We start from the raw sequence: 27,491 nt of genomic DNA, 5'->3' as shown, positions 1-27,491 counted from the left end.
TCTTTGCCAACACTTGTTATTTTCTTTTTTCTCTTTCTTTTTTGCTGAAGGTAATGCATTATTGTAGTGCTGATTGCACTACATTTCCCTAAGGATTAGTGTTATTGAACCCATTACCTTGTGCTGTGCTTTTGTTTTTCAGTCTTTTTTCCCTCTGCATTTAATTTTGAAAGGTTTCTTTTGAAGTTCTCTTATAGCTTACCAATCTTAGTATTTTTAAGTGTTTTTCTCTGTTTATTTTGGGTGGTTTCTATTGCTATGTCTTCAAGTTTAATCTTTTCTTCGGTAATATCTAAGCTGTAATTAATGCCATCCAGTGTATTTTTAATCCGAGACATCGTAGTTTCATGTATAAAAGTGTGATTTGGATCTCTACTTAACATGTACAGTCTTTCCTCTGCTTTTTAAATAAATGGAATAAAGTCATCATTACCCTTTTACTGTACTTGCCTGCTAATTCTAACATCTGTGTCAGTTCTCCTTCAGTTTCGATGGATTGACTCGTACACATTCTGAGTCATATTTTCTTGCTTATTTGCATGACGGATGACCTTGATGGATTGTAATTTTACCTGGTTGGTTGCTGGATTGTTTCCTATTCCTGTAAACGTTCTGGGGCTTTGTTTTGGGATGCAGTTAATCACTGGGGTACACTTCGATGCTTTTGAGTCTTGCTTTTAAGGTGCCTTAGGCAGGATTCAAACAGCTTTTAGTCTAGGGATGATTATTTCCCACCAGTGAGGCATGGCTCTTCAGGGCACCCTACCTGATGCCCCATGAATCACAGACTTAAAGGTGCTTCTGGCTGGCTGGTGGGAACAGGCATTAATCTTGGTCCCTGCCAGCTGAGTGTTATTCTCTCTCATCCTTTAAAGTGGCTGTTTTCTTGGCCTTCAGCTGTTTCTTCACACCCATTTGATGACTAATATTCTGCAGAAATGAAGGACCCTTAAGTGGTCTTTCCACAACCTTCAGACCTCTGGAGTATCTCTCGGTGTTGCCTTTACTCTGTCTTCTGGGCCAACTCTGACTGTGTCGGTCTCCCTGGACACTCAGCTCCATCTGCACCTCAGGAAATCTGCTGCCCTTACCTGGATGCTGCCTGCCTGTCCCTGACCTGAAAACTGTCTCAAATTAGTGTCTTGCCAATGAGTTTCAGCCTTGGGCAAGTTCACTATGGATTCCATGTGACCAAAGAAATTACAGTAGAATGTTCTTGGGGTGAAAGGGTTATACCCAACTTTATTTTCACAGTGGCAGGTCAATCACTAGAATCCCATCCACTCAGAGTGAGTCTGCATGCAGCAAGCTAGTTTGTGCCTCTGGGCCTGTCTATACCCATGCAGCCATCTCAGTCTCTTGTCCTCAGTAGTACCACCACCCCCACCCTCGTCTCTGCTAACCGGCAGCGTTGCAGCAATACCATGTTGCGCAGAGCACGGGGCTGGGCTTTTTATATAGACTCAATAACCATGTATTGCCCACACATGTGTAGTGAGCTAGCCAACCGGGGGCAGGTGAGAAACCTGGCCATAGGATTCTTCACTTTATCCACACACACAAATTGTTTTTCATAGTTACTGATGGAAATGTAGCTGCCAGGTAACCCCAAAGGCCAGATATAGGAGATGGCAACTGCACACACTAAAGAACTATGGTAATGGCTGTGTGTACAAATGTTGGACTATATTAATATAAGATAAATATCTGGAAATTGGTTTAAAGGTAAAATTTCAGAGCCTTGGTCTTTGTCACTTTTTGTATGCATTTAACAAAGAAACATTTTGCATACCAAACACACAGACAATAGGAGAAAAGACTGAGCAGCAGTCACTCATAAGGACCAGGAGATACATCTAGAGCTCTGGGGGAGAAGCTCAGGGTTTCTACTTTTCCACCCAGTGCTCACCATTTGATGTAAATCTCTAGGTCTAATAGAGTAAAATACCATTCTTTCCACAAATAGGAACTGATGTTTATTATGTGCATGATGCTAAGAGGGAAAATGTGGAATTCTACGAAGTACAACAAGCTCGACACATTCCTACGAGGGAAAAAAAGTAAGATACAAAAAGTTAACTGGCATGGTATAGCTATTAGAAAAACAGTGTGGCAAAAGAAAAAAAAGAAAGAAAAGAAAAAGTGTAGAAGTTCCTTAAAAATTAAAAATAGAGCTACTATATGATCTAGCAATTTCTGCTATGGATATATACCCAAAGTAAGTAAAATCAGTATGCAAAGAGGTCTTTGCATCCCATGTGCATTGCAACATTATTCACAAGAGTCAAGACATGGAAGGAACTTCTGTGTGTGTCCACTGACAGACAAATGGATGAAGAAAATGTTTTATATATACACATACACACATACACACACAGACATAGAGACAGAGAAAGAAACTATTACTCAGCCTTAAAAAAGAAGAGAATTCTTCCACTTCTAGGAATTTACCCTAAGAATGCAGCAGCCACGTTTGAAAAAGACAGATTCACCCCTATGTTTATCACAGCACTATTTACAATAGGTTGGCTAAGTGTCCATGAGTAGATGAATGGGTAAAGAAGAGGTGGTACATATACACAATGGAATATTATTCAGCCCTAAGAAAAGAAATCCTACCATTTGCAACAACATGGATGGAGCTAGATGTTATTATGCTCAGTGAAATAAGCCATGCAGGGAAAGACAAGTACCAAATGATTTCACTCATATGTGGAGTATAAGAACAAAGAAAAACTGAAGGAACAAAACAGCAGCAGAATGACAGAACCCAAGAATGGACTAACAGTTTCCAAAGGGAAAGGGACTGCGGATAGGAAGGGAGGGATAAGGGCAGGGAAAAAGAAAGGGGACATTACGATTAGCATGTACAGTATTGTCCGGGGTACAGGGAGGGCTATACGACACAGAGAAGACAGGTGGTGTTTATACAGCAACTTGCTGTGCTGATGGACAGTGACTGTAGTGGGGTCTGTCGGGGACTTGCTGAGGGGGTAGCCTGGTAAACATAGTGTTCTTCATGTAATTGTAGATTAATGATAGCAAAAATATAAAAAAATAAAATAAGTCATTTGGATTGATCTATTTACAATCTTTCTCTATTTTCACTTGTGCTGGCCAAATATAGTTCACAGAATAGTCAACATTTCCTTGAATGATCAATATTATAAGTCTGCTGTGACAGAGCATTTAGTCCTCCACTTAAAGACTGATCGCATTTGAACAGAAATATTTTAGAGTAGAAGATTCATTACTTTTTACCTCTTATGAATAAATCCACTAAAAGTGATAAAATATGGTCAGAATTTCAACACACCTGCTTCTTTTCTAACTCATTATTTGCAGGTATTATAAACCAACAAATGAAATTCACTTTCCCCAAGCCTTGTATACCTTACTATACACCCTCAAGTTTAGCTTTTACTATGTTCTTGCATGTTCTAGGACAACCAGATATTTTTACCTTAAGACTAAACTACTCTTTTTCCCTCTTTTTTATGTATTAGCAGCCAACTGCCTCCCTTCTTGCTTTTCAGACAACACTAAGGCTCTCAACAAAACCCTTATGGTGGTTTTCTTTCAGTAGTCCAGAATACACTGCATCAGTTCATGTGTGTTCACCACCTTGCAAAGCTACACTGGAAAAATCGCAGTTTTTTTAATTGGCTCAAAAACAGTATAGCTTGGTTTCCATTGATAAAGGTAATATGATTTAAAAAATATATATATATATATATATATATATGCACATATGTACACATTTTTATCAAGGTGGAAAAATAAAGGCTACCAATCTGTAAAGGTGTCAAAGTAAAAAATAAATAAAGCAAATACTAAAAACTACTTCATAAGAAGAAAAAATAAAATAGTTGGCAGGTTAAGTGAACGAAAATGAGGAAGGTGTAGTGAGAAAAACTAATATAAAGTATTCCAGTTCATAAAATGGAAAATCTGTATAAAGTTTTATACCTTGTTTCAAGAGGAACTTATGTTTCAGTATAAATTCTAATGTACTACACACCTGTATTCTTTGTATAATTTAGGAGCCAATGTTAAAATTTCAAATTCTGCACATGCAGTTTATCAAAGAAACACTGGTAAAATCCCAGTATTTGGAAAATTTTAAGGTTTGGTAGATATTGTAAATATCACAGTAGGTAGGTATTGGAAAGTCCTAATGAATTTATAATGAAGAAGAAACCCATTCCATAAATATTTCATTTGATTAAAAATACCAGGCTTGCTGGTAATTGTAGGTCTGCTTTTGTTATGTAGCCGTATTCCTATTATGTTAATGTGTGTACGCAATTTAATTAGTAGTTTGTTAAAACCTATACATGCTTATGTTACTCTACAAGAAGATATGTCAAAGAAATAATCAATCTTCCCATGTTTTCTTCCATCTGCTACTTCTATAGCTTTTCTTCTTCCTTCCTAATTACAACCCTTTAGTAGAATTCATCCCTCATATTGAAAATTAACAAGTATTATAATTCTTCCAAGTGGTAAAGATACCTCAAGACAAATGCTGGGCATAGAAGCCACAGGGAATAAATCTGCAAAGAAGTAAAAAGCTAACCTTTTCAAGCAATATTGTTCTCTCTCACTTACCAACTTTACATTTCCCTGTATGCCCCCGGAAGATGACTGGTTAGCCAGAGACGGGTAAGATTCCTCAAGGGAGGAACAACCTAAGACAGGCACAGTCGCAGGGGGGCCATCAGGTGAGAAATTGGGGATCAACAGAGGTGAGGCTTAGAATCTCACCCCCCATTTTGAGAGAAATCTGCATCCGTGGATGTTTTGTTGCCCTTGTCTAGCTTGGATTAATACTTAGTCTATAGGCACAGACTTGATCATCTACATTTGCCCTCTTACAGCACTAAATTATGTTTTCTACCTTTATCTTGCATCTACCTTCCACTTCAGCACTTTATTTAAAAAAATAATAATAATAAGGGAGAAATGTGGGATTCACATATAAATCAAGTATAAAAATCAAATGAATAATCATATCTGACTTGATTGTTTATAGTTCATGATGCGTGATCAAAACTGAAAGTTTCTGTGATATGACTGCCCTTGCACTGTTCACCATGTAAGAACTTATTCACTATGTAAGAACTTCTTCACCATGTAAGAACTTGTTCGTTATGCTTCAGAAGATTGGAGACTGTTGAGAATTAGGCTTGGGGTTGATTATTAATTGTGCATTGAGTCCCCTATACAGAATTTTATTGTTGTTAACTACCATTTGATCAATAAATATGAGAGATGCCCTCTCAAAGAAAACAAAAGTGTGATGATTAAAAAAAAATAGTAAAGGAGAGAAAAAAAAACCCACCAGGCTTGCATGCTGTAAATTATGAGAATATATCTTAAAAAAGAAGGTTGCAGTTTTAACAGTAATCTGTATCTATATCTTTAGCTGCCATTAAAAAAAAAAAAACCAAAAACAGAAAATGTGAAGACTAGTATTAAGTAACCCTGCAACACTCCCATGCTCACATTACAAGAAAACCCAAACTGTATACATTTATAAATAAACAGGCTCTGCGCCAGTAATACACAGAACTTCCTTTATACTGAAGTCTCTTTCCGTTCAATACCCAATGGAGATTTGTCCCTTGGCTTTGGGAAGCCAGGCTGTGCTCAGTGCACTCTGACACTCTTCATGTCGTCTGTGGTGCACGCAGGGGAGACACACGCTCAAGCGTCCCCATCAAATTCGACCTGGGTCACACTGGATGCTGTAGATGCCCTTCTATGGGTTTCGACATTCCCAGCAGAGGGGTTGTTCTCCTCGCACTCCTCATGGAGCTCGGGCAAATCCTGCAGCTCGGCTGGGCTGGTGGCCTGCTGGAAAGGGGCTATGGCGGCTCGAATACAGTTGATCCACTGCTGCTTGTGGAACACATTATTGGCTTGCAGAGTGTGAGACTGGCCTGGAGAGGGGTCTTGAAAGCCAACTCTAAAGATATTTTTAGCTAGGAAAAGAAAAATTGGAAAAAAGAAAGGAAATCAGACTTAAAAACAGTTTGTGTAGATAAAGTGATCATATAATCTTGGCGTGGGTGCTGGAATTTCTATACATGTACACTTGTTAGATGGATGCATTAAATAAAGCCTTGGGACATTATTTATTAGATGCACCTACTGGTGTCAGAGCACAACTTGATGACAGCAGCAGCTATAGGACAATGGAATCCTTTCATTTGTAATTTTTTGTGTGGAGACAGAATTCTTTTTTATTTTCCCTATGCTGTACCTTCAGTTTGTGACTAATTTGTAACTGGAAGTTTGCACCTCTTTATCCCCTTCACCTATTTTGCCTAATACCCCACCCCCCCATGGCAACCACCTATTCTTTGTCTGAATGAGCCTATTTCTGTTTTGTCGGTTTTTCAGACGCTGTATGATGGAAGTGAAATCATATGGTATTTGTTTTTCTCTTTTTTCACTTAGTACAGTATCCTCTGGGTCCATCCATGCTGTCACAAATGGCAAGATTTAATTCTTTTCTATGGCTGAGTTATTGCACATGTATCCACATCTTCCTCATTCATTCATCTATTGATGGACACATATCTTGGCTATTGTAAATAGTGCTGCAGTTAACATAGGGGTACACATATCTTTTTGAATTAGTGTTTTTGTTTTCTTCAGGTAAATATTCAGAGGTGGAGTTACTGGGTAATATGGTATTCCTCTCTAACTGTTTGAGGAGCCTCCACGCTGTTTCCACAGAGGCTGCACCAATTTACACTCTCACCAGCAGTGCACCACAATCTTGCCCATATTTGTTACTCATTTTTTAATACTAGCTAGTCTGACTTGTGTAAAGTGATATCTCATTGCGGTTCTGAGTTGCACATCCTGATGATTAATGATGCTGAACATCTTTTCATGTGTCTGTTGGCCATCTGTACATCTTCAGAAAATTTCCATTCAGGTTCTCATTTCTTAAATCAGATTTTTTTTGGGGGGGGTTTAATTGTTTGAATATTTAAATGTTTCTTATATATTAATCTGAGACAGAATTTTAAAGATTACAACTAAATTCACTTAGTTTCTGAGTTTGTTAATTGAAACGATTTTACAATTTGTATTTTTACCTTTATGTGAGCTCCTGAAAGCCCCTCGAAAGGACCCTCCCACTCTCACATCTCCATCCTGCAGGTCTTCCCAGACCAGCTCTTGGACGGGGATTGGTCGTCGGTAAACTTGGTAAGAGTGACGCTCATTTTGTGTAACAGGCCGAGTCAAAACCAAGATTTCTTGAAAGAGGAAAATGTAAAATTTCTGCAGAAATGAGAAACAAATACTTCCTATGTGTGTAACCCTGTGATTTTAAGTGATTGGAATTTAGACATGACTGATTTCATCACGTTTATTTGAGATTCCCCTTATAGATGACCTCAGAAAGAGGATTCTAACGCTATGCATGTTCTGCTTGGATAGCCTGTCTAATCTCAGAGTGTAAAAACTTTTAATTGGCTTATAACATTAGATGAGGTAGCAGCAGAGTAATCACTGCACCCCACAAAGACCTATCAGTAGGAACATGCGTGGAAAGACCAGGATTGTATACCAAAGTTTTCTAACAAAGTAAGGATTTAAAGTATGCAAGCGGCTAAAAATGTTAATGGTTCTACTTTATCCCACACAAATTTCACTCTTTTAAAGAACAGCAGGGACTCACAATATAAATCAGAGACGTCAGATTTCATCTTTTTCCAAAAAGAACCTCAACTTATTAATCATGCTTCTGAAAAGCAAATAATGAAAATAAAAATACCACTCATGCTTATACTCAGGTCTGGCAGGTACTTTTTCAATTAAAATTCTAAAAGTAAGTTTGCTTCCAGTTAGTCTGCTGCAGAAGTCTGGTTAGTAATGCTAAAACTACTTCCATCACTATCAACTCTTCAGAAAAATCTTCTAACAGATCATTTTTTTATGAAACATGGAGCTAATAATTTATTCAGAAAAACTGTGAGCCTAATTGATTTATGCTGCAAAGCTAAAAAATAAAATATTATTGATTATCCAGAGACGTTTAAGTTATTCTGTAAAGACAGAAACCAAATGTGTGCGTTATGAAAGCTGGTAACAAAAAACAAAAACCAGTAACCTTTCACTATTTGATGAGTCCATTTTACAACCTGCTTCATAATCTATTTGGAAACAAACTGGGTGGGAAAGGGAAGCAATGGCTCATTTCCTATTAGTTCTAAGATACACTTACACGTCCATTTTTATTCTTCAGCTCCCCGTGGCAAAGCAATACTTTGCTTGCTTCAATTCGAGGATCCTTCTGCCTTTTATTCAGATACTCCAGTCTGTCGATGTAATACTGACATTCTGACTCTCCTATCTTCAAGTTGATTTCGGAGAGAACTCCTTGTATTATCAATATCTAAAAATTATCAAAAAACTGATGGAGTCTTTTCAGAGTAATGTAGTCAGTGTCCCTACAGGGCTAAAACACCACATCAAAATGATAGAATTTTAAAGCTTGAAGGGACTCTTGAAATTAGTTAATTCAGTCAGTCCCTTCATTTTACAGATGAAGAAACAGTTTCAGCCTAAATAGGTAATTTGCCCAAAGTTCTCCAGTTAGCTAGTGGAAGTGGTAAGACCAGAATCCAGTCTTTTGATTAGAATATAAATACAGATTGTGTCCTGCCTCTTTATTACTCAGTGTGTGGTGCACGAGCATATGGGGTGCTTAAAACATCCACCAAACACCTCCCGATGCTGAGTCACTATGCATAATTGGGAGTAGCATTGCATAACTTTCTAAGACAAGCTAATGTACAAATTTGAAAAACACAAGAATCATTAGTTGGAGTACTTACAGCTTCCTGCAAAAGCTGAACATCAGGGTGGTCCTCTGGAGTATGTCTAAGAATTTCTTTTAACAGTAAAGGGTATTTGACTAGGCGACATCGGGGATTATCGAGGAAGCTCCACAGATCTAGTTTTCTGCTGAAGGGAGACTCAAAACATCGCTGGAGAAAGTCCTGGACTCCTGGATCCTGTTTCTTTCGGTCAAGAAGAGCTTTGGCTGCCAGCTGGTTACTACAGTAGCCTTCGTAGGCATTCAAGCCTGGCAACTGAAGAGTGACACGAGAAAACAAAGTACGGTAAGTTCCTGCTATGGTCAGTCCATTAGTAAGCTTGTGAACGTGAAACGTAAAGCTCACAGCTGTTCTGGAAAGCTGACAAGCTGTGAGCATTGTCCTGCAGGTGATATTAGGGGGAGTAGAGTATTCTGGGCCAACACCAAACACCCTTTTCTAGTTTCCCTAATTTACCTAATTCAACCAAACACTCATGACTTTTACTTTCCCCAACTAGTTAGATGCTAGTCTTCTCTAGTCCCAGGACACCATAGCCTTCCTGTATCACCTTCATCACCAACCTTCAGATTGTTTTTTAAGTTGACTATCCCTCACTAGATTAGTCATGGAGAGACTGCCTTTTATCTCTCAATTCCCAGTGATCCCTCCCACAACAGTGCCAAGCATCTGGCAGGCACTCAAATATTAACTGAAAGAATGAAACAGAAAATTAATGGCATATAATGTAAAAACTCTGTGCAAGGAAGAACATTTTTAAAACAAAACTCTATCATTCATCAAGTACGTTTTTAAACATAGACTGTAAGTTCTTAATAGCTACAAAAATTTGTTCAATTCTAATGTGTTGTTGATCTGTTTCTATAATCCAGTTCCTGGATCCAGTGGTTCTGATATTCACCACAATGACAAGTGTGGCATGTACTTGTGAAAAACTATCTGGAGTAAAATACTACATACCCAGTTCACAAGAATGTGACCAATCTGCTCCACTATCCCATCAGGCTTGGTTGCTTCTCCTATTCTTGCCAACAAATCTGAAGCATAAGAAAGCAGAAATACCGAGAAGAGGTTTATTTTTAATATAATGCAGCACTAAATTACAAGTTTAGATTTAAACTTACACTTCTATTCCTGCTGTTCAAGATTCTAAAGAAAATTAAGTAGCATATCTCACCTTCATGCAAAGGTATGTGAGCATCCACGTCACCAAATATATGTGTGAGTTCCTCTTCTGATATGATAGACAACTTTAACATGGGGTCATGGTAGGCCTACCAGAGGGGGAGAAATGCATCATTAAGAGAGATCAAGCAAAGAAGACATTATGAGACATCTGTACTTGAATGCAAGTTTGAGTAACTGTTCAAAAGCTACTGTGGATTCTACTGTAAAACAGAAGAAATTAAAGTATATGTTTGCTAATCCCCCTAAAAGACTCTCTCACTAACATTCATATTTGAAGATGTGTCTAACAAAGCTCATGTAAAAAAAAAGTATTCACTAGTAGATATTTTCTGCTTCTAAAAAGAAAACTATGTTAGAATTCGTTAAATATGATTTCTAAAAACCAGAGTGTATGATAAAAAGTTATACACTGACCTTTCTTGCAAGTTTGAGATCTTCAATTAAGTCCTGTTCACCTCGGGACATTTCATATATTGCCTAAAAAAAATGAAGCAAACATCATAAGTCACCATCCTTTCCGCTGAGAAAGGAAAATTATGTACAATTGATATTCACCATTATTTAACCGATGTTTCAATCAGTCCTTTTTAAAGTGTCTCAGTCTGAAAACTAAAATTCAGAATTGAGTCTCAATGTTTTACATCGTGCCCTATGTATTATAACTTTACCCCATCAAGAGTTCAATCCGATGACCCCCACCAATCACAAAGTGTTGCTTAGCGTGTATTAAGAATTACTGTCAAATACAAAATTGCAAGTTGATTTTGCCTTAGGCATTAGTTTGCTAATCTTCTGGCAAAACACCTATTTAAAAAACAGGTACTATTTTTTTTAGTATAAACCAATGTATATGGTCTCACTACTGAATGCCAGCTTACCTCCTGACGTTTGATTTCTTTGGCAGTTAAAGACTCTCTAATGTTGACGCCTAACGTCTCTGACCACAGGACGCTACTTCTCCTTTTGGCAGGCATTGGGACTCTCGAGCTGCATGATGACTTTTGGGCAGAAGCTGGGAATCTGCTCTCACCATGATGAGTAAATGGCTTAACAGAAGAATAAAAGAGGTGAACAAAAGAGAAAAGCTTTGGAGGACATGGTAATTATTCCTCTTTTTCTTAAAAAAAAATAGACAAATTAGAAAACAAAATTCAGAGAATTTCTCCAGGCATTTATCCAAGCTTCAATCTATCATTGTAAAATATTATCAGCCAAAACTACTTTGAGATATGCAACCTATCCAAGATCATGCTTTGAGAGATGATGTAAATTAATATAGTGAGAGTAGATAAATATTGTTCTTGTATTTATTACCAGCATATTCCAAAGGGAAATTTATGGTTAGTAAGTGTGCAAACCTGTTAGTACACCTCAAGGAAAAAATACCAATTTTAAGCTTTTAGAAAAAAGCCTCCTCACTTCATTACTCACCCCCAGCCCCATTTCCCCTTACCTGTACTGTATGACCAAAGCATCTGGCTGCTCCATTTCTCACTGGAGAGATTAAATTTGCCAAGGATATACGTTGAGTTAAAGGTGAAACTCTTTTATTCCTTGGTTCCTGTAAAAACAAAATCAGGTTATACTAAATGTGTGTTTAGGTATAATGATGTTAAACAACTTTGGACAAAATTGAGCCCTCTCAAAAGCTAGTATATACATGTTGTAAAGTATAGAACTTTATGGGATTCTGAAAATGAATGTTTTCCTCATTGTTATAATACTAAAAACACTATTGAGTAGCAATAATTTATACAAAAATTAATGGTGCAAGAAATTCCAGTTAAAGATCTGAGTATCACTGAGAACATACCAAAAATTAACATTAAACACAAGAAAGACTAAAATTAAAGAAATGACCTCCTAGAACACTATAGACCTTTTAAGTTTAACATAGAGAGTAATTTTAAAAAATCACACTATTACGAAAAATTTCAAACGTACACAAAAGTGGAGAACAGCAGAATAGATCCCATGTACATATCATTAAGCTTCAGTAATTTCTGATGAAATAATCTGTTTCATCTCTGCCCCTGGTGGAGTATTTTAAAGCAAATCCTAGACACGATATAATTTCATTCTTAAATACTTCAGTCAGAGAGTAGCATGTAATTGCACACGTCTAATGGTGGAATGGTGAATTCTGAAGGCAGGGAGGATCCTGTCGTGGGAAGTGTTCCACAGGGCAGGACGGTGGCCAAGGGAGTCGCTCAGGAGTCTAGACGGCTGGGCTCCAGCCCTGGTTCCAGCACTTGCAAGGGAACACCCTGGGCCTCCATTTTCTCCTCTGTAGGAAGGAGTGAGTACTGAAACTTCTCTTACGAAGTTGTTACGAAGATTAAATAAGTTACACTGAAAGGGCTCAGAACAGTGCTTGGAACACAGGATGTGTTAGCAGTTGCTAAAGTTAAAGTTTCTTAGGAATTATCCCCACTTCCCAGTAAAGGTTGGGATTTATAAATAATTAGAGCCTCACTCATATATTTAACTCATTAACTTAACACAAATTCAGAGTATAATTCTATACGTATTATTTAACAAATAATAGTAGTATAGCAAACCACTTATTATTCAAGGTTCTCAAAAGTTTACAAAGTGCATTATTCCGTTACTGGTAGGAAAATGGAGGTATACCATTACATGACTCATAAAGCTATTGAAATCAAGAAGGCTGATCAAAAAACAGTTCTATGTTTATAATGTTTGTGCAGTAAAGTTATTTGTTTGTATTTGATGCCTTGGACAACTGTGGCATTCTTGAAAAAATGATTTTGATGAGACTGCAGAAGGACATAGAGTTAAAAATTACATTAAAATTACCATTTAAAAGTAAAGACTACCATTTAAAAATGACAGATGATGGGGACAGAGCCAAGATGGCGGCATGAGTAGAGTAGCAGAAATCTCCTCCCCAAACCATATATATTTTTGAAAATTCAACAAATACAACTGTCCCTAAAAGAGAGACTACAAGATACAGACAACAGCCAGGCTACACTGACATGTGCGAGAACCTAGCACCACGCAAAGGTGGTAAGACATCAGCCGTGGCCGGTGGGACCCAAGCGCCCCTCACTCCAGCTCCAGGCGGAAGGAGAGGAGTCGGAGCCATGAGGGAGAGGGAGCCCAGGACTGCTGAACACCCAGCCCTAGCCATCTGCACCCGAGCACAGACACACAGTGCAGCATGTGCTGGATACTAGGGAAACGGAACAGTAAAATGTGCGAGTGGGTCCTGCATTCGGCGCCCCTGGGACAAAGCAAAGCAAATGCTTTTTGAAAGAGTTAAAGGGACAGGGACCGCACAGCTGGACGGAAACATCCTTGGACACTTAGCTAAGCAGCTGGGAATGCCAGGGAAATCCGGGTTTCCTAACCCGCTGGGCGGCAGCGCAGCTCAGAGGCCCCTCACGGAGATAAACTGCCTCCTGCCCTCGTCCCCTCGGACGCCGGTCTGCCATAGTAGAGCATCAGCCTGAGGCAGCAGGGCAGAGCTTCTTTCACAGCAGCTGGGTATGAATTAGAAACCCTGTCTGTGCACAGCTGCCCAGTAGAAGCTAATAGGGGTCGCTGTTCTCCAAAGAGGAAGGCCACAAGCCAGCAAGAAGGGACATTGTCCCAGCTGACAAATGCACCAGCTTCCTGCGACTACCTCTATCACCATGAAAAGGAAGAGGAATTTGATAGAGACCAGACTAACCTAGACATGCTCCCCTGACAAGGAATCTAGGGACATAGACCTAACCAATCTCCCTGAAAAATAATTAAAAATAAGGGTCATAACCATGCTAATGGGGCTGCAGAGAAATATGCAAGAGCTAAGGGATGACGTCCGGAAGGAGATTACAGAAATGAAACAATCTCTGGAAGGATTTATAAGCAGAATGGATAAGATACAAGAGGCCATTGATGGAATAGAAACCAGAGAACAGGAATGCATAGAAGCTGATGCAGAGAGACATAAAAGGATTTCCAGGAATGAATCAATATTAAGAGAACTGTGTGACCAATCCAAATGGAAGAATATTCGCATTGTAGGAGTACCAGAAGAAGAGAGAGAAAGTGATAGAAAGTGTATTTGAAGAAATAATTGGTGAAAACTTCGCCAAACTGGGGGAGGAAATAATCGTTCAGGCCACGGAAGTACACAGAATTCCCAACAGCACCAAGACACATTATAATTAAAATGGCAAAGATCAATGACAAGGACAGAGTTTTAAAGGCAGCTAGAGAGAGGAAAAAGGTCACCTATAAAGGAAAACACATCAGGTTATCATCAGATTTCTCAACAGACACCTTACAGGTCAGAAGAGAATGGTATGATATACTTAATGCAATGAAACATAAGGGCCTTGAATCAAGATTACTGTATCCAGCACGATTATCATTTAAATATGAAGGAGTGATTAAACAATTCCCAGACAAGCAAAAGTGGAGGGAATTTGCCTCCCACAAACCACCTCTACAGGGTATTTTAGAGGGACTGCTCCAGATGGGAGCACTCCTAAGGCAAAACAGATGTCACCAGAGAAAATAAAATCACAGCAAAGAAAGCAGACCAACGAAATACTAACTAAAGGCAAAAAAAATCAACTACCCACAAAAGCAGTTAAAGGAAACACAAAAGAGCACAGAATAAAACACCCAACCTATAAAGAATGGAGGAGGAGGAATAAGGGAGAGATATAAGGAATCACCGGACAGTCTTTATAATAGCTCAATAAGCGAGTTAAGTTAGGCACTAAGATAGTAAAGAAGCTAACCTTGAACCTTTGGTAACCACGAATCTAAAGCCTGCAATGGCAATAAGTACATATCTTTCAATAATCATCCTAAATGTAAATGGAGTGAATGGACCGATCAAAACACACAGAGTAATTGAATGGATAAAAAAGCAAGAACCGTCTATATGCTGCTTACAAGAGACCCATCTCAAACCCTAGGACATACACAGATTAAAAGTCAAGGGATGGAAAAAGATATTCCATGCAAACAACAGGGAGAAAAAAGCAGGTGTTGCCGTACTAGTATCAGACAAAATAGACTTCAATACAAAGAAAGTAACAAGAGATAAAGAAGGACATTACATAATGATAAAGGGGTCAATCAAACAAGAAAATATAACTACTATAAATATATATGTACCCAACAAAGGAGAACCGGCATATGTGAAACAAATACTAACAGAACAAAAGGAGGAAACAGAATGCAATGCATTCAATTCAGGAGACAACGCACCACTCACTCCAAAGGATAGATCCACCAGACACAAAATACGTAAGGACACAGGCACTGAACAACACACTAGAACAGATAGACCTAACACATCTATAGAACTCTACATCCAAAAGCAGCAGGATACACATTCTTCTCAAGTACACATGGAACATTCTCCAGAAAAGACCACATACTAGGCCACAAAAAGAGCCTCAGTAAATTAAAAAAGGTTGAAATCCTACCATCCAACTTTGAGACCACAAAGGTATAAAACTGGAACTAAATTGCACAAAGAAAGCAAAAAGGCTCACAAACACATGGAGGCTTAAGAACATGCTCCTAAATAATGAATGGATCAACGACCAAATTAAAGTAGAGATTAAAGCAATATAAGGAAACAAGTGACAACAACAACACAAAGCTGCAACTTTTGTGGGATGGAACGAAGTTGTCTTAAAAGGAAAGTATATAGCAATCCAGGCATATTTAAAGAAGGAAGAACAATCCCAAATGAAAAGTCTAACATCACAATTACCGAAATTGGAAAAAGAAGAACAAATGAGGCCTAAAATCAGCAGAAGGAGGGACATAATAAAGATCAGAGAAGAAATAAATAAAATTGAGAAGAATAAAACAATAGAAAAAATTAATGAAACCAAAAGCTGGTTCTTTCAAAAAATAAACAAAATAGATACGCCTCCAGCCAGACTTATTAAGAGAAAAAGAGAATCAACACACATCAACAGAATCAGAAATGAGAAAGGAAAAATCACTACGGACCCCATAGAAATACAAAGAATTATTAGGGAATACTATGAAAACCTATCTGCTAACAAGCTGGAAAACCTAGAAGAAATGGACAAATTCTTAGAAAAATACAACCTTCCAAGACTGACTCAGAAAGAAACAGAAAATCTTAACAGACCAATTACCAGCAAAGAAATTGAAGCGGTAATAAAAAACTACCCAGGAACAAAACACCCGGGCCAGATGGAATTTTATCACACATACAGAGAAGACATAATACCCATTCTCCTTAAAGTTTTCCAAAAAATAGAAGAGGAGGGAATACTCCCAAACTCACTCTATGAAACCAACATTACCCTAAAACCAAAATCAGGCAAAGACCCCACCAAAAAAAAAAATTACAGACCAATATCCCTGATGAACATAGACACAAAAATACTCAACAAAATATTAGCAAACTGAATTCAAAAATACATCAAAAGGATCATATACCATGACGAACGGGAATTCATCTCAGGGATGCAAGGATGTTACAACATTCAAAAATCCATCAACCTCATCCACCACATAGACAGAAAGAAAGACAGAAACCACATGATTATCTCCACAGACACTGAAAAAGCATTCGACAAAATTCAACATTCGTTCACCATAAAAATTCTCAGCAAAAGTACCTCAACATAAAAAAGGCTCAGAGCAAACATCATATTTAAGAGTGAGAAGCTGAAAGCTTTTGCTCTGAGATTGGGAAAAAGACAGGGATGTCCACTCTCCCCACAGTAATTCAACAAAGTACTGGAGGTCCCAGCCATGGCAGTTAGATAAAACAAAGAAATAGAAGGAATCCAGATTGGTAAAGAAGAAGATAAACTGTCCTATTTGCAGATGACATGATATTGTACATAAAAAACCCTAAGGACTCCACTCCAAAACTACTAGAACTGATATTGGAATACAGCAAAGTTGCAGGATACAAAATTAACACACAGAAATCTGTGCCTTTCCTATACACTAACAATGAACCAATAGAAAGAGAAATCAGGAAAACAACTCCATTCACAATTGCATCAAAAAAAACAAAATACCTAGGAATAAACCTAACCAAGGAAGTGAAAGACCTATTTCCCAAAAACTACTGGATACTCTTAAGAGAAATTAAAGAGGACACTAACAAATTTAAACGAATCCCATGCTCTTGTCTAGGAAGAATTAATATAGTTAAAATGTCCATCCTGCCCAAAGCAATATACAGATTTGATGCAATACCCATCAAACTACCAACAACATTCTTCAATGAACTGCAAGAAATAGTTCAAAAATTCATATGGAAACACCAAAGAGCCCGAATAGCCAAAGCAATCCTGAGAAGGAAGAATAAAGTGAGGGGAATCTCGTTCCCCAATTTCAAGCTCTACTACAAAGCCACAGTAATCAAGACAATTTGGTACTGGCACAAAAACAGAGCCACAGACCAGTGGAACAGAATAGAGACTCCAGACATTAACTCAAACATATATGGTCAATCAATATTCGATAAAGGAGCCATGGAAATACAATGGGGAAATGACAGTCTCTTCAACAGATGGTGCTGCAAACCTGGACAGCTACATGTAAGAGAATGAAACTGGACCACTGTCTATCCCCATACACAAAAGTAAATTCAAAATGGATCAAAGACCTGAATGTAAGTCATGAAACCATAATACTCTTAGAAAAAAACATAGGTAAAAATGTCTTAGACATAGACATGAGTGAATTCTTCATGAACTTATCTCCCCAGGCAAGGGAAATAAAAGCAAAAATGAACAAGTGGGACTATATCAAGCTAAAAAGCTTCTGTACAGCAAAGGACACCATCAATAGAACAAAGGTATCCTACAGTATGGGAGAATATATTCATAAATGACAGATCCGATAAAGGGTTGGATGCTCACGCACCTCAACAAGCAAAAAGTAAATAATTCAATTAAGAAATGGGCAGAGGAGCTGAATAGACAGTTCTCTAAAGAAGAAATTGAGATGGCGAACAGACACATGAAAAGATGCTCCACATCGCTTGTCATCAGTGAAATGCAAATTAAAACCACAATGAGATACCACCTCACACCAGTAAGGATCGCCACCATCCAAAAGATAAACAATAAGAAATGTTGGTGAGGTTCTGGCGAAATGGGAACCCTCCTAAACTGTTGGTGGGAATGTAAATTAGCTCAACCATTGTGGAAAGCATTATGGAGGTTCCTCAAAAAAATCAAAATAGAAATACCATTTGACCCAGGAATTACACTTCCAGGAATTTACCCTAGGAATGGAGCAGCCCAGTTTGAAAAAGATGCACCCATATGTTTATCGTAGCACTGTTTACAATAGCCATGAAATGGAAGCAACCTAAGAGTCCATCAGTAGATGAATGGATAAAGAAGAGGTGGTACATATACACAGTGGAATATTATACAGCCATAAGAAGAAAACAAATCCTACCATTTGCAACAGCATGGATGGAGCTAGAGGGTATTATGCTCAGTGAAATAAGCCAGGTGGAGAAAGACAAGTACCAAATGATTTCACTCATCCGTGGAGTATAAGAACAAAGAAAAACTGAAGTAACAAAATAGCAGGAGAATCACACAACCCACGAATGCACTAACATTTACAAAAGGGAAAGGGACTGGGGAGGATGGGCGCGAAGGGAGGGATAAGGGCAGAGAAAAAGGAAAAGAGTCTTAAAATTAGCACGTATAATGTGTGGAGGGGTACGGGGCCGACTCTACAACACAGAGAAGACAAGTAGTGATTCTACAGCATCTTGCTACGTGGATGGACAGTGACTGAAGGGGTATATCGAGGGGACTTGGTGAAGGGGGGTGCCTAGAAAACAGTGTTCTTCATGTAATTGTAGATTAATGATACCAAAATAAATATACAAATAAAATAAAAATTGTGAGGGAACACATGTAACATATAAGTGAACATTTTAAAGGGTACAGTACTGTAGGGATCAGAGGTATTAAGTATGTACACATTGTCATACAAGTATATCCACTATTCTCCACAATTTTTGACATCTTCTCAAAACTGAAACTCTGTACCCATTACTCCCCATCTTCCCTACCCCTCAGTCCCTGGTAACCACCATTCTACTTTCTGTCTCTATGGATTTGACTATTCTAAGAACTTCATATAAGAGGAATCATATGTTTTTCCTTTTGTGTCCGGCTTACTGCACCTAGTGTAATGTTTTCAAGGTTCATCAGTGTTATTGCTTGTATCAGAATCTTACTCCCTTTAAAGGCTGAATAATATTCCAATGTGTATATATACCACCTCTTGTTTATCTCTGAGGCATTTCCTCTTTATTCTAAGTGTGTTAGATTTTTTTAATCATGAAAGGATATTTTGAATTTTGTTTTATTGCTATTTCTGCATCATTGAGATAATCATTCTTCCCCCTCCCTTCCTTAAGTGTTAATATGGCGTTATAACATTGGCTGGTTTTCATTTGTTGAGCCATCTCTGCATGCCAGGAATAATCCTTACTTTGTCACTGTATATAATCCTGCTTAATATGATGCTGCAACTATTTTACCATTATTTTGTTGAAAACTTATATATATACTCAGAAGAGATGTTAGTTTGTAGTTTTCTTTTCTTGTAGTATCTTTGTCTGGCTTTGGTGTCTGGGTAATGCTGGCCTCATAGAATGAGTTAAGAGATGCTCTTCCTCTTCAAGTTCTTGGGAGAATTTGAGGATTGGTGTTAATTCTTCTTTAAGTATTTGGTAGACTTCACCAGTGAAACCATCTCCTCAAGGTCTTTTTGTTCTTTTGGGGATGTTTTTGTTTATGTATCCAATCTCTTTACTAGTTCTAGGTGCATTCAGATTTTCTCCATGATTCAGTTTTGGCAGGTTGTGCATTTCTAGGAATTTGTTCACTCCAGCTAAATTATCTAATCTGCTAGTATAAAACTGTTCATAGTACTCTCTTATAATACTTTTTATTTCTGTAAATTGGTATTAATATGTCCATTTGCATTTCTGATTTTAGCAATTTGTCTTTTCATATTAGTTTATAATATAATACAATATAATATCTGTCCTAAGATTTATATATCAAGTCAGTCCTCCTTTCTAAAACTAATTTTACAAAATAATGAGCAATAGAAAAGAAGAACAGTGAAATCTTCAAGGTTTTCAGAAGAAGAAAGATATAGGGAAAGGAAAATACCTACAAAGAAAAAAGCATAATAGAAAAACATGTTCACAAAAAAAAAAAATGTGTGTTCCAAAATTAGCTATGAAAGAACATATGTCAGAAAGGTGATATAAGTTAAGGAAAGAATTAGAAATATCCAGAACCTGAAATTGGACAAAAAGGATGCCTGAATGCTTTTCAATGGATTACCTCATTTTCGAGGGCCATGTATCTTTTATTTGATTCACTATTTGTTATTGATTAGGTTTTTTTTTTTTAAAACCATAAGGGTTATATCTGTAAGATGTTAACTCTGTAGAAAACTGATAGCACAGGAAATATTTTGCAGATAGGTATGCAGATAAAGCTATTATTCTGCTAGGCACCTAATTTAGCAACCTTATTCCATCACTCTTCAGGGACTAGAATAATCTGTGTTTTCACAGCACTCTGACCAGCTTCATCATTCTGCTGGATCACTCATTACTACATAAATTAAATCTTTAACAGGTCTACACTCTTCAAATTAAAGGGAAAAAAAAGCATATCAAAACAGAAACGCCAAGGTACACCAAAATGAAGACACAGTGTTTACCCCAAAACCTTTAAAGTTTGTCAAATAGTGACAAACCAGACAGATATGAGACCTACGTGGTGTCAGCATTTGTGCCCAAAGATGCGGAGAAAAGACAACTGGACTTCTCTGGTGGCCCTGAGCATAGGGCCCTTCAGTGGCATGAAAACAGGAGACTAGCCTGGGAAGGACTCCAAGGATTGAATTCTCAGGCTGAGAGTAAGAACACTGCCACACAGTAAGGTCTATTGGTGCTGAAGCAGTCTGGGCCCTATAAACTCTCGAAAGTAACATTGCTCTGAGAAATACGTTAAGGAAAAGGGTTCGAATTGAGCAGAACAGAATAAGAGAAACTAAGACAAGAAAGAGTTCAGATAAAAGAGAGGTGGGTCAAAGGAAAGCTCTCAGATAGCCTTAGGGTTGTATTTTTAAAAATCACATTGTGGAAACAACAGAAGAGACTACTCCACAATTACAAAGCTGAAAAACAGGCTATTTGACCCACTCCTCTGACCTAAAATTACAGGAAAACTTACTGCACTTAAAAATAACAGAAAAAATCATGCATCCCATTGAAAACTATGATAAGAAACAGAAAATGTGGAGTAGAATAATGTCTCTATAGCACAAAAGAAATAAGCGAGTTGTCATAATTACACACAGAAAAGAATTAGTTCAGTAATTTGAAAACACGGTGATTTGTACATCCTTACTATGACCTATATGTTAAAAAGCAAAAGAAAATGCCAAGTAACACATAAAATGTTTTCAGTAAGTAGAACGTTTATAGTAATGCAGTAGTAATTTATAGAAATGTAGACTGCTGTCTTTGACCCATGGGGAAATCAAGTGAATAATTAAGTCAGTATCTCCAGGAACCCAGAATTTTGGTGTAGTTGAAAGAGATCTAGATAATAAGACTGACAAGATTAAGTGAAAAACCCTTAGCCTTGAATTTGAAAGAATATAAATTCATGATCTATTCTATCTTTAAAAATTACATATATTTCCTAGCTCTGCTCATAAAACAGGATGAGAAACAATGATCAATCCAAGGAGTGTGCATAAAAATGCCCAGATTTTAGCCTCTACCATTTCCTAAGGAAACCAGGGCTTTTAGAAATGACTGGTTTCAGGTGTGGAGCAGAAAAGAAAGTGCAAGTGGTCCTGGAGTATCTTGTTATCTTGGAAGAAAAGAAGGTCTATCAAACCTCTAAGATACGAGGTGAGGGTCTGTCTGGCCAATGGGTTTCAGGCCCCGGCGAGTTCGCTATGGATTCAGTGTGACCAAAGAAATGACAGTAGAACGATTCTTTGGGATGAAAGTGTTTATTACCTGGCTTGTTATCACGGCAGTGGGTCGACCACTAGCATTTCTGCCTCCTCCCAGAGCACTGGGCTGAGCTCTCTATATGGTGCAATAATAGCTCATTGCCTAAAGGCGTGGAAGTAGCAGACTAGCAGCAGGCCAGTTACACCATCAGGTGGCTTAAGTTCAGTGAGCATCCTGGCAATAGAACCCCCAACTTCCCCACACTCCACCACTCCAGGATTCTCGCCTTATAATCTACATGCTCTCAATCTTCCCCAGTGGTCCCTGTGCGAGAAACCTGGAGCACTGTCACCAGATTCCACAACAGCAACAGAGAATAACAACAACTTAGAGATAATAACAAAAATTAAGATACAACAAGATTTTCATACAGATAACAAAAGTTATAATAATCCTCAAGCCAGAGGAAGTTCCCAATCCACAAAGACCTTAGGGGTGATAAGACACATGTTTAAATGACAACAACATAGGCAAATCTGGTCCATCAGGTAGGATGCATGCAAGATAGTCCTGTGATAGGACTTTGGCAGGAACGGGGTCCCATCCAGGTCTTGTATACCATACTTTTACTCCTTTCCCTATGGGGGTTACTTAAGAATCTGTATACATAGTGCTACTGGATTTGTGTGCACTGGCCATAAAGATAAAACAAAACTGCCAGGTAAGATGCTCCTGCCTTCTGGTTGTTCAGGATATACAAGTGTGACCTTTGGGGGCCACTCTGAGGTTATTCCAGGAACACACAGGAGGCCAGCTTCTAGGCCTTGTTTCCAAGGTGCCAGGAGAGCCAGCCATTGTTGGTCCAGGTGTCGAAAGGTCCAAGGCCATGTCCACTCAATGGAGTCTCCAGGGTTCAGTGCAGTTGGTGCTGGCAGCAAGATTTTATTCTTGTGGTCAAACCTCGGCCTCAGTGATTCTTCCTTGGTTTGTCCTTGCTGTTCTATAGGGGAGGCAGCCATATGTGTTAACATGTCTATGGGACTCATGGCCCACTTTTGGGGTGTCTCGTTCAAACACCATAGCATGGTCCATAAACAGACGGACTGACCCCACAGACTATTAGTAACTGATGTTAGTCCAGATTTTGACAAGTCACTGTGCCTCTCTGTCATGCCTGCTGTGGTAGGATTGTATGACCCATGAAACTTGCATTTGATTCCCAGCTGTGGCACCCATTCTAGCAGTGTATGTGCAGTAAAATGGGTGTCCTGATTACGCTCACTTACCTAAGGTCATCCATAGGCAGCAGAGAGTCGCTTCAGGCCTCTATTTGTTGTCTGCTGGTGTGCACAACGGGTAGGAAAAGCAACCAGAAGTCCAGTAGCCATGTCCACATGAATCATGGCATACCGATACCCTTCTGACACAGGTCGATGCCCAATAAAGTCTATCTGCCACCTGATGAGGGGTATAGGCCCCTTAGTTATTGTCCAATGTTGATGTGAACTCGGTGTAAGTCCCTTTGGAGCATACAGCACACTCCTGCCGGGCTCTACTAACTTCGTCAAAGGTCAAAGACAAGCCCCACCGACGGGCTACAGCCCACATTGTCTTTTGCCCCGCATGCAACAAACAGTGATGTAACCACTGGGCTACATCAGAGGCAGACTTACCTTCTAACCAATGTATCTGGGCCAATTTATCTGCCTTATCATTTCCTAGGGATGCCAGTGACAAATGACCTGTCACATGGTATACTGTAATTATTTTAGTCTGACTACAGGCCCATAAGTCTTGCCACAATTCTTGTGACCAGCCAGCCAGTTGGCATGGTACCAGGTTGGTAGCCACAGGGCCAAGCCCCGATAGATAGCCCAGCTGTCAGTGCAGGCAACTATAGGGGAGGGCTCCTGGCTGATCACAAGCCACACAGCTTGCTACTCTGCCCATTGGCTGCACTTCCCCCCACCATCTTCCATCCATATTGTCTTAGTCTTAGGATGGAAAGCTATGGCCCTCCATTTTGGGGACTGCCCATGGCTGGGGCTGTCTGTGTACCATGCATCTTCAGGTATAGGGGCTATTCCCTCCCAAAAGGGTCTTTCTCCTACTAATAGTTCAAACGCAAGTTATTCCTGCTTTTCACTAGTATATATCACCGGCCAGTAAGCGTTGGAGTTCTTCATTTAAGGGGCTACTAGAGAGGGCACTATGCTGCTTTGGGTAAGAACCCCACTTGGCCAGTGTGGGCATTTGTGCCACACCACTCCTTGGCTTTTGCGTCCAGTTTCGTACCGACCCCAAGATGGGATTGGTGGTTATTTCCCTTATCGGGGCCATTCCAGTGATGGGTTCTGTAGCCAGTAAGGAGTGATACATGGCATTCAGTTGTTTTTCTATCAAAGTGTATCATACCTCTACCCATTTCCAACATTGTGACCAGAATCCAATACGTTGGAAGTTCATTTAAGCCGCTGCCAGAGACCCCAGCTATAACCATCTTCAGTCACATGTACATGCAGCTCACAGGACCTTAATCGGTCTATCACACTCAAGGCCTGAACGGCCTTCACTGCCTGTTTAGCTGTAGTGAAGGCAGATGCACAAGTTTCATCCCACTCCCACCTGATACCTTTTCATACCAACCAGTATGAGGGTTTCAGAATTTGTGCCAAGTGTGAGATAAACTCTCTCCAGTAGCCTGGAAGACCCAGAAACTCCTGTAGCAATGCTATAGTTTTAGGGGAAGGAAAGGCCTGGACTTTATCTATAACTGCCTCTGGTATAGCTTTGTTCTCACCCAACCAGACAACCCCCAACAATTTGACAGACAAACCAGGTCCCTGAACCTTGGTACTGTTCACAGCCTATCCTTTCTCCTGTAGATATTGTAGCAGTCTAGGTGCTACACCTTCTAGATCTGAAAGAGAATCGGACGTGAACATGACATCATCAATATAATGATACAGCCGCACCACTGGCAGTTTCTCCCATGTAGTCATGTCCTGGGCTACAAGTCTGTGACAGATGGTGGGGCTGTGGAGGTATCCAGGTGGAAGGACGGTGAAAGTCCATTGCCATTCTTCCCACGTGAAGGCAATCTGTACCTGACTTTCCTGCTCAATGTCAACGGAAAAGAAGACATTAGCAAGATCCAGCACATAGTGATATGTTCCTAATTCACGGCTGAGGGTCCATCAGGCCTGCAATAGAGGGGACAGCAACATGCATAGGGGGTATGACTATTCAGTTCTCTGTAATCCACAGTCACATGCCAGGAGCCATCTGGCTTTTTTACTGGCCACACTGGGGAATTGAAAGGACTATGGGTGGGCTTTGGATTACCTACCTTTTCCAGCTCCGGGATAGTTTCTCCAACCTCTTTATGTCCTCCAGGCAGTTTGTATTGTTTGGTATTGGTCACCCGCCGAGGCACATGCAAAGCTATAGGCAGGTGCATACCATGTCCCCTCAAAACCGCCTTCACCACACGTACTCTCAGTCTGAACTCACCTGCAGTGATCTGAAACCATAGATCCTGCAGGATATCAATCCCCAAAATATACTCAGGGATAGGAGATATATACCCAGTATACTCCTTTGGGAGTAGACACCCTATTCCCAAAGGGATTTGGGCTTGATTCACTCTGATAGCCTTACAGCCTTCATCCTTCCCCAGCTCCTCCATTTCCGGGGCCTATGGCACCTTTCTCTCCCCTCCCGAGTGCCTCCTCTGACACAAAACTTTACCTTTTCTACCGCGCCTCACAGTAATGCTAGCTCAGTGTTCAGCAGCTCTTACCTTCACCTTAATTCTCTGCATCTGGCGTTCTCGTGCCTCCTCCTGTGCTTCCCTTAGACAATCCACTCTCTGCTCCCTCCTAGGGGAAGCCCGTTGAAGCACCCCACCCATAAGGGCTGCCTTTCTTTCTCCTTAGTAATCAGTGAACACTGTGAACTTCGCCACTTGTCTTGGCAAAGGCTTTCAGCCCCTGGCAAGTTCGCTGTGTGGGGCAGTTGGGGTTCTTATGGCCAGTATTCTCACGGAATGTTAACCACCTCATGATGTTACTGGCCTGTTGCTAGGCTACCTACTGGCCACGCCCCTTTCTCACTTGGATGGCACCACCAGTACCAGGGAAGTCTGAGGTCTGAGGCATCTGCAGCACACCTGTGGGTGTGGCTTGCTCACCTAGCTGCCCCTGGGCAGGAGTTTCTCAATCTCTAGAAAACAGCACAGTATCAGGCACATAGCAGACTTTCAACAAATAACTGTAAATGGATGGATGAATGAAATACACATTGAAAGAAACACTTGGCTGTTCATTCTCCAGAAGCCATCACTATGGCTTTGTTTTTGCTGTATAAAGAGCCCCGATCACAGTAAAGCTTTACCTCCACTGGAGGGAGCTGTCTTCTCTTCCCAGTAGGGCCCTCCCTTCCAGCAGGCTGCTGGTGAAAGGTGAGGTTGTGGATGGGGTCAGATGCCACATGCCCTTCCTTTCCCTGTGGACTGTCCTGTGTTCTGGGTTAAAGAAGTCTGGGTTAGCTCTTTGGAGTCCTGGGTGCCCCACAGCTTTGAATCTGAGGGCTTGCTTGTTGCAAAACCTCTTTGCCTGTTTTGTTCCCTTTTAGTGAAAACCTCTGTTTGGGAACAGATGAACATTTCCCTACAGGTTTTGGGATACAGATATAGCCTTGCTCCATCCTCAGTGCTCTCCATTGGGAACTCTTTTATTTTGTAAGTTATGACTGTGCTATGTCTGGGACTTGCATAAGGCCGCAAGAGTCTGGATTCAAGAACCAAAATTCTACTCATAAAATGAGGCAGTGGACTTTGGCCAGGGGATTTTACTGGGACAGCCTGCTTCTCAGGCATGCTGCAGGTGTCTCTGGGAGAGCTACCAGAGTTTTCACGCAGAAGCTGGGGTACTTATGGTGCCAGCCCACGGAGAGGGGCACTGTTTGGGCTACATTCTCTCTAGTTGGGTCTCCTCTGTAGACATTGAAAAATCTGTGCTATTGTGAAATTCTTCACATCTAATCAAAATCTCCTCTGCAGACATTGGAGACCATCTCTTGTGCTTTAGGTCTTACTGGAAAAGATGATCTATGAGTCCCTATCAGGTAACCGACACAGGCAGCGGAGAAGGGCAGGGAGACCAGCAACCAGGAAGGGATTTTGTTCTGCCACCTGACACATGTGGTACCTGATTACAACTACCTCTATCCACATGAAAAGGCAGAAGAATTTGTTCTAGTCCAGAATTACCCAGACAACCCCTGAAAGAGGGCCTGGGGAGATAGATTTAACCACTTCCTGAAAAAGAATTCAAAATAAAGGTCATAACTGTGCTGATGGACCTGCAGAGAAGTATGCAGAGCTAAGGGATGAAGTCCAGAGGGAGAATACAGAAATAAAACAATCTCTGGAA

The 27,491-nt window shown here is 39.8% G+C and overlaps 3 protein-coding genes across 3 annotated transcripts in view; 1 reads left to right on the top strand and 2 right to left on the bottom strand.

Moving 5' to 3' along the window:
- LOC140845608 (interleukin-2 receptor subunit alpha-like) overlaps positions 1-27,491 on the bottom strand; it is a 495,306-nt gene that overhangs the window by 109,197 nt on the left and 358,618 nt on the right. The window lies entirely within an intron of this gene.
- The window catches only part of LOC118968794 (protein TASOR-like), a 186,221-nt gene that overhangs the window by 73,517 nt on the left and 85,213 nt on the right, over positions 1-27,491 (top strand). The window contains exons 15-18 of the mRNA XM_073229183.1: positions 7,180-7,227; positions 8,946-9,149; positions 9,737-10,053; positions 11,023-11,151. The gene's annotated coding sequence lies outside the window, so the exon portion shown is untranslated. The remainder of the gene's footprint in view (positions 1-7,179; positions 7,228-8,945; positions 9,150-9,736; positions 10,054-11,022; positions 11,152-27,491) is intronic.
- On the bottom strand, positions 5,614-25,984 carry LOC140847819 (neuroepithelial cell-transforming gene 1 protein-like). The gene is made up of 10 exons (XM_073229182.1): positions 25,859-25,984; positions 11,506-11,613; positions 10,931-11,098; positions 10,467-10,529; positions 10,042-10,138; positions 9,825-9,901; positions 8,862-9,119; positions 8,249-8,419; positions 7,116-7,302; positions 5,614-5,987 (listed from the first exon to the last, which is right to left on the bottom strand). The coding sequence occupies exons 1-10, from the start codon at positions 25,967-25,969 to the stop codon at positions 5,710-5,712; spliced, it is 1,518 nt and encodes a 505-aa protein (XP_073085283.1). The 5' UTR covers positions 25,970-25,984; the 3' UTR covers positions 5,614-5,709.

The sequence above is a fragment of the Manis javanica genome, chromosome 2, assembly GCF_040802235.1.
Source record: "Manis javanica isolate MJ-LG chromosome 2, MJ_LKY, whole genome shotgun sequence".
NCBI lineage: Eukaryota > Metazoa > Chordata > Mammalia > Pholidota > Manidae > Manis > Manis javanica.
Note: the sequence above shows the minus strand (reverse complement) of the source record. Positions and strands in the feature narration are given on the sequence as shown.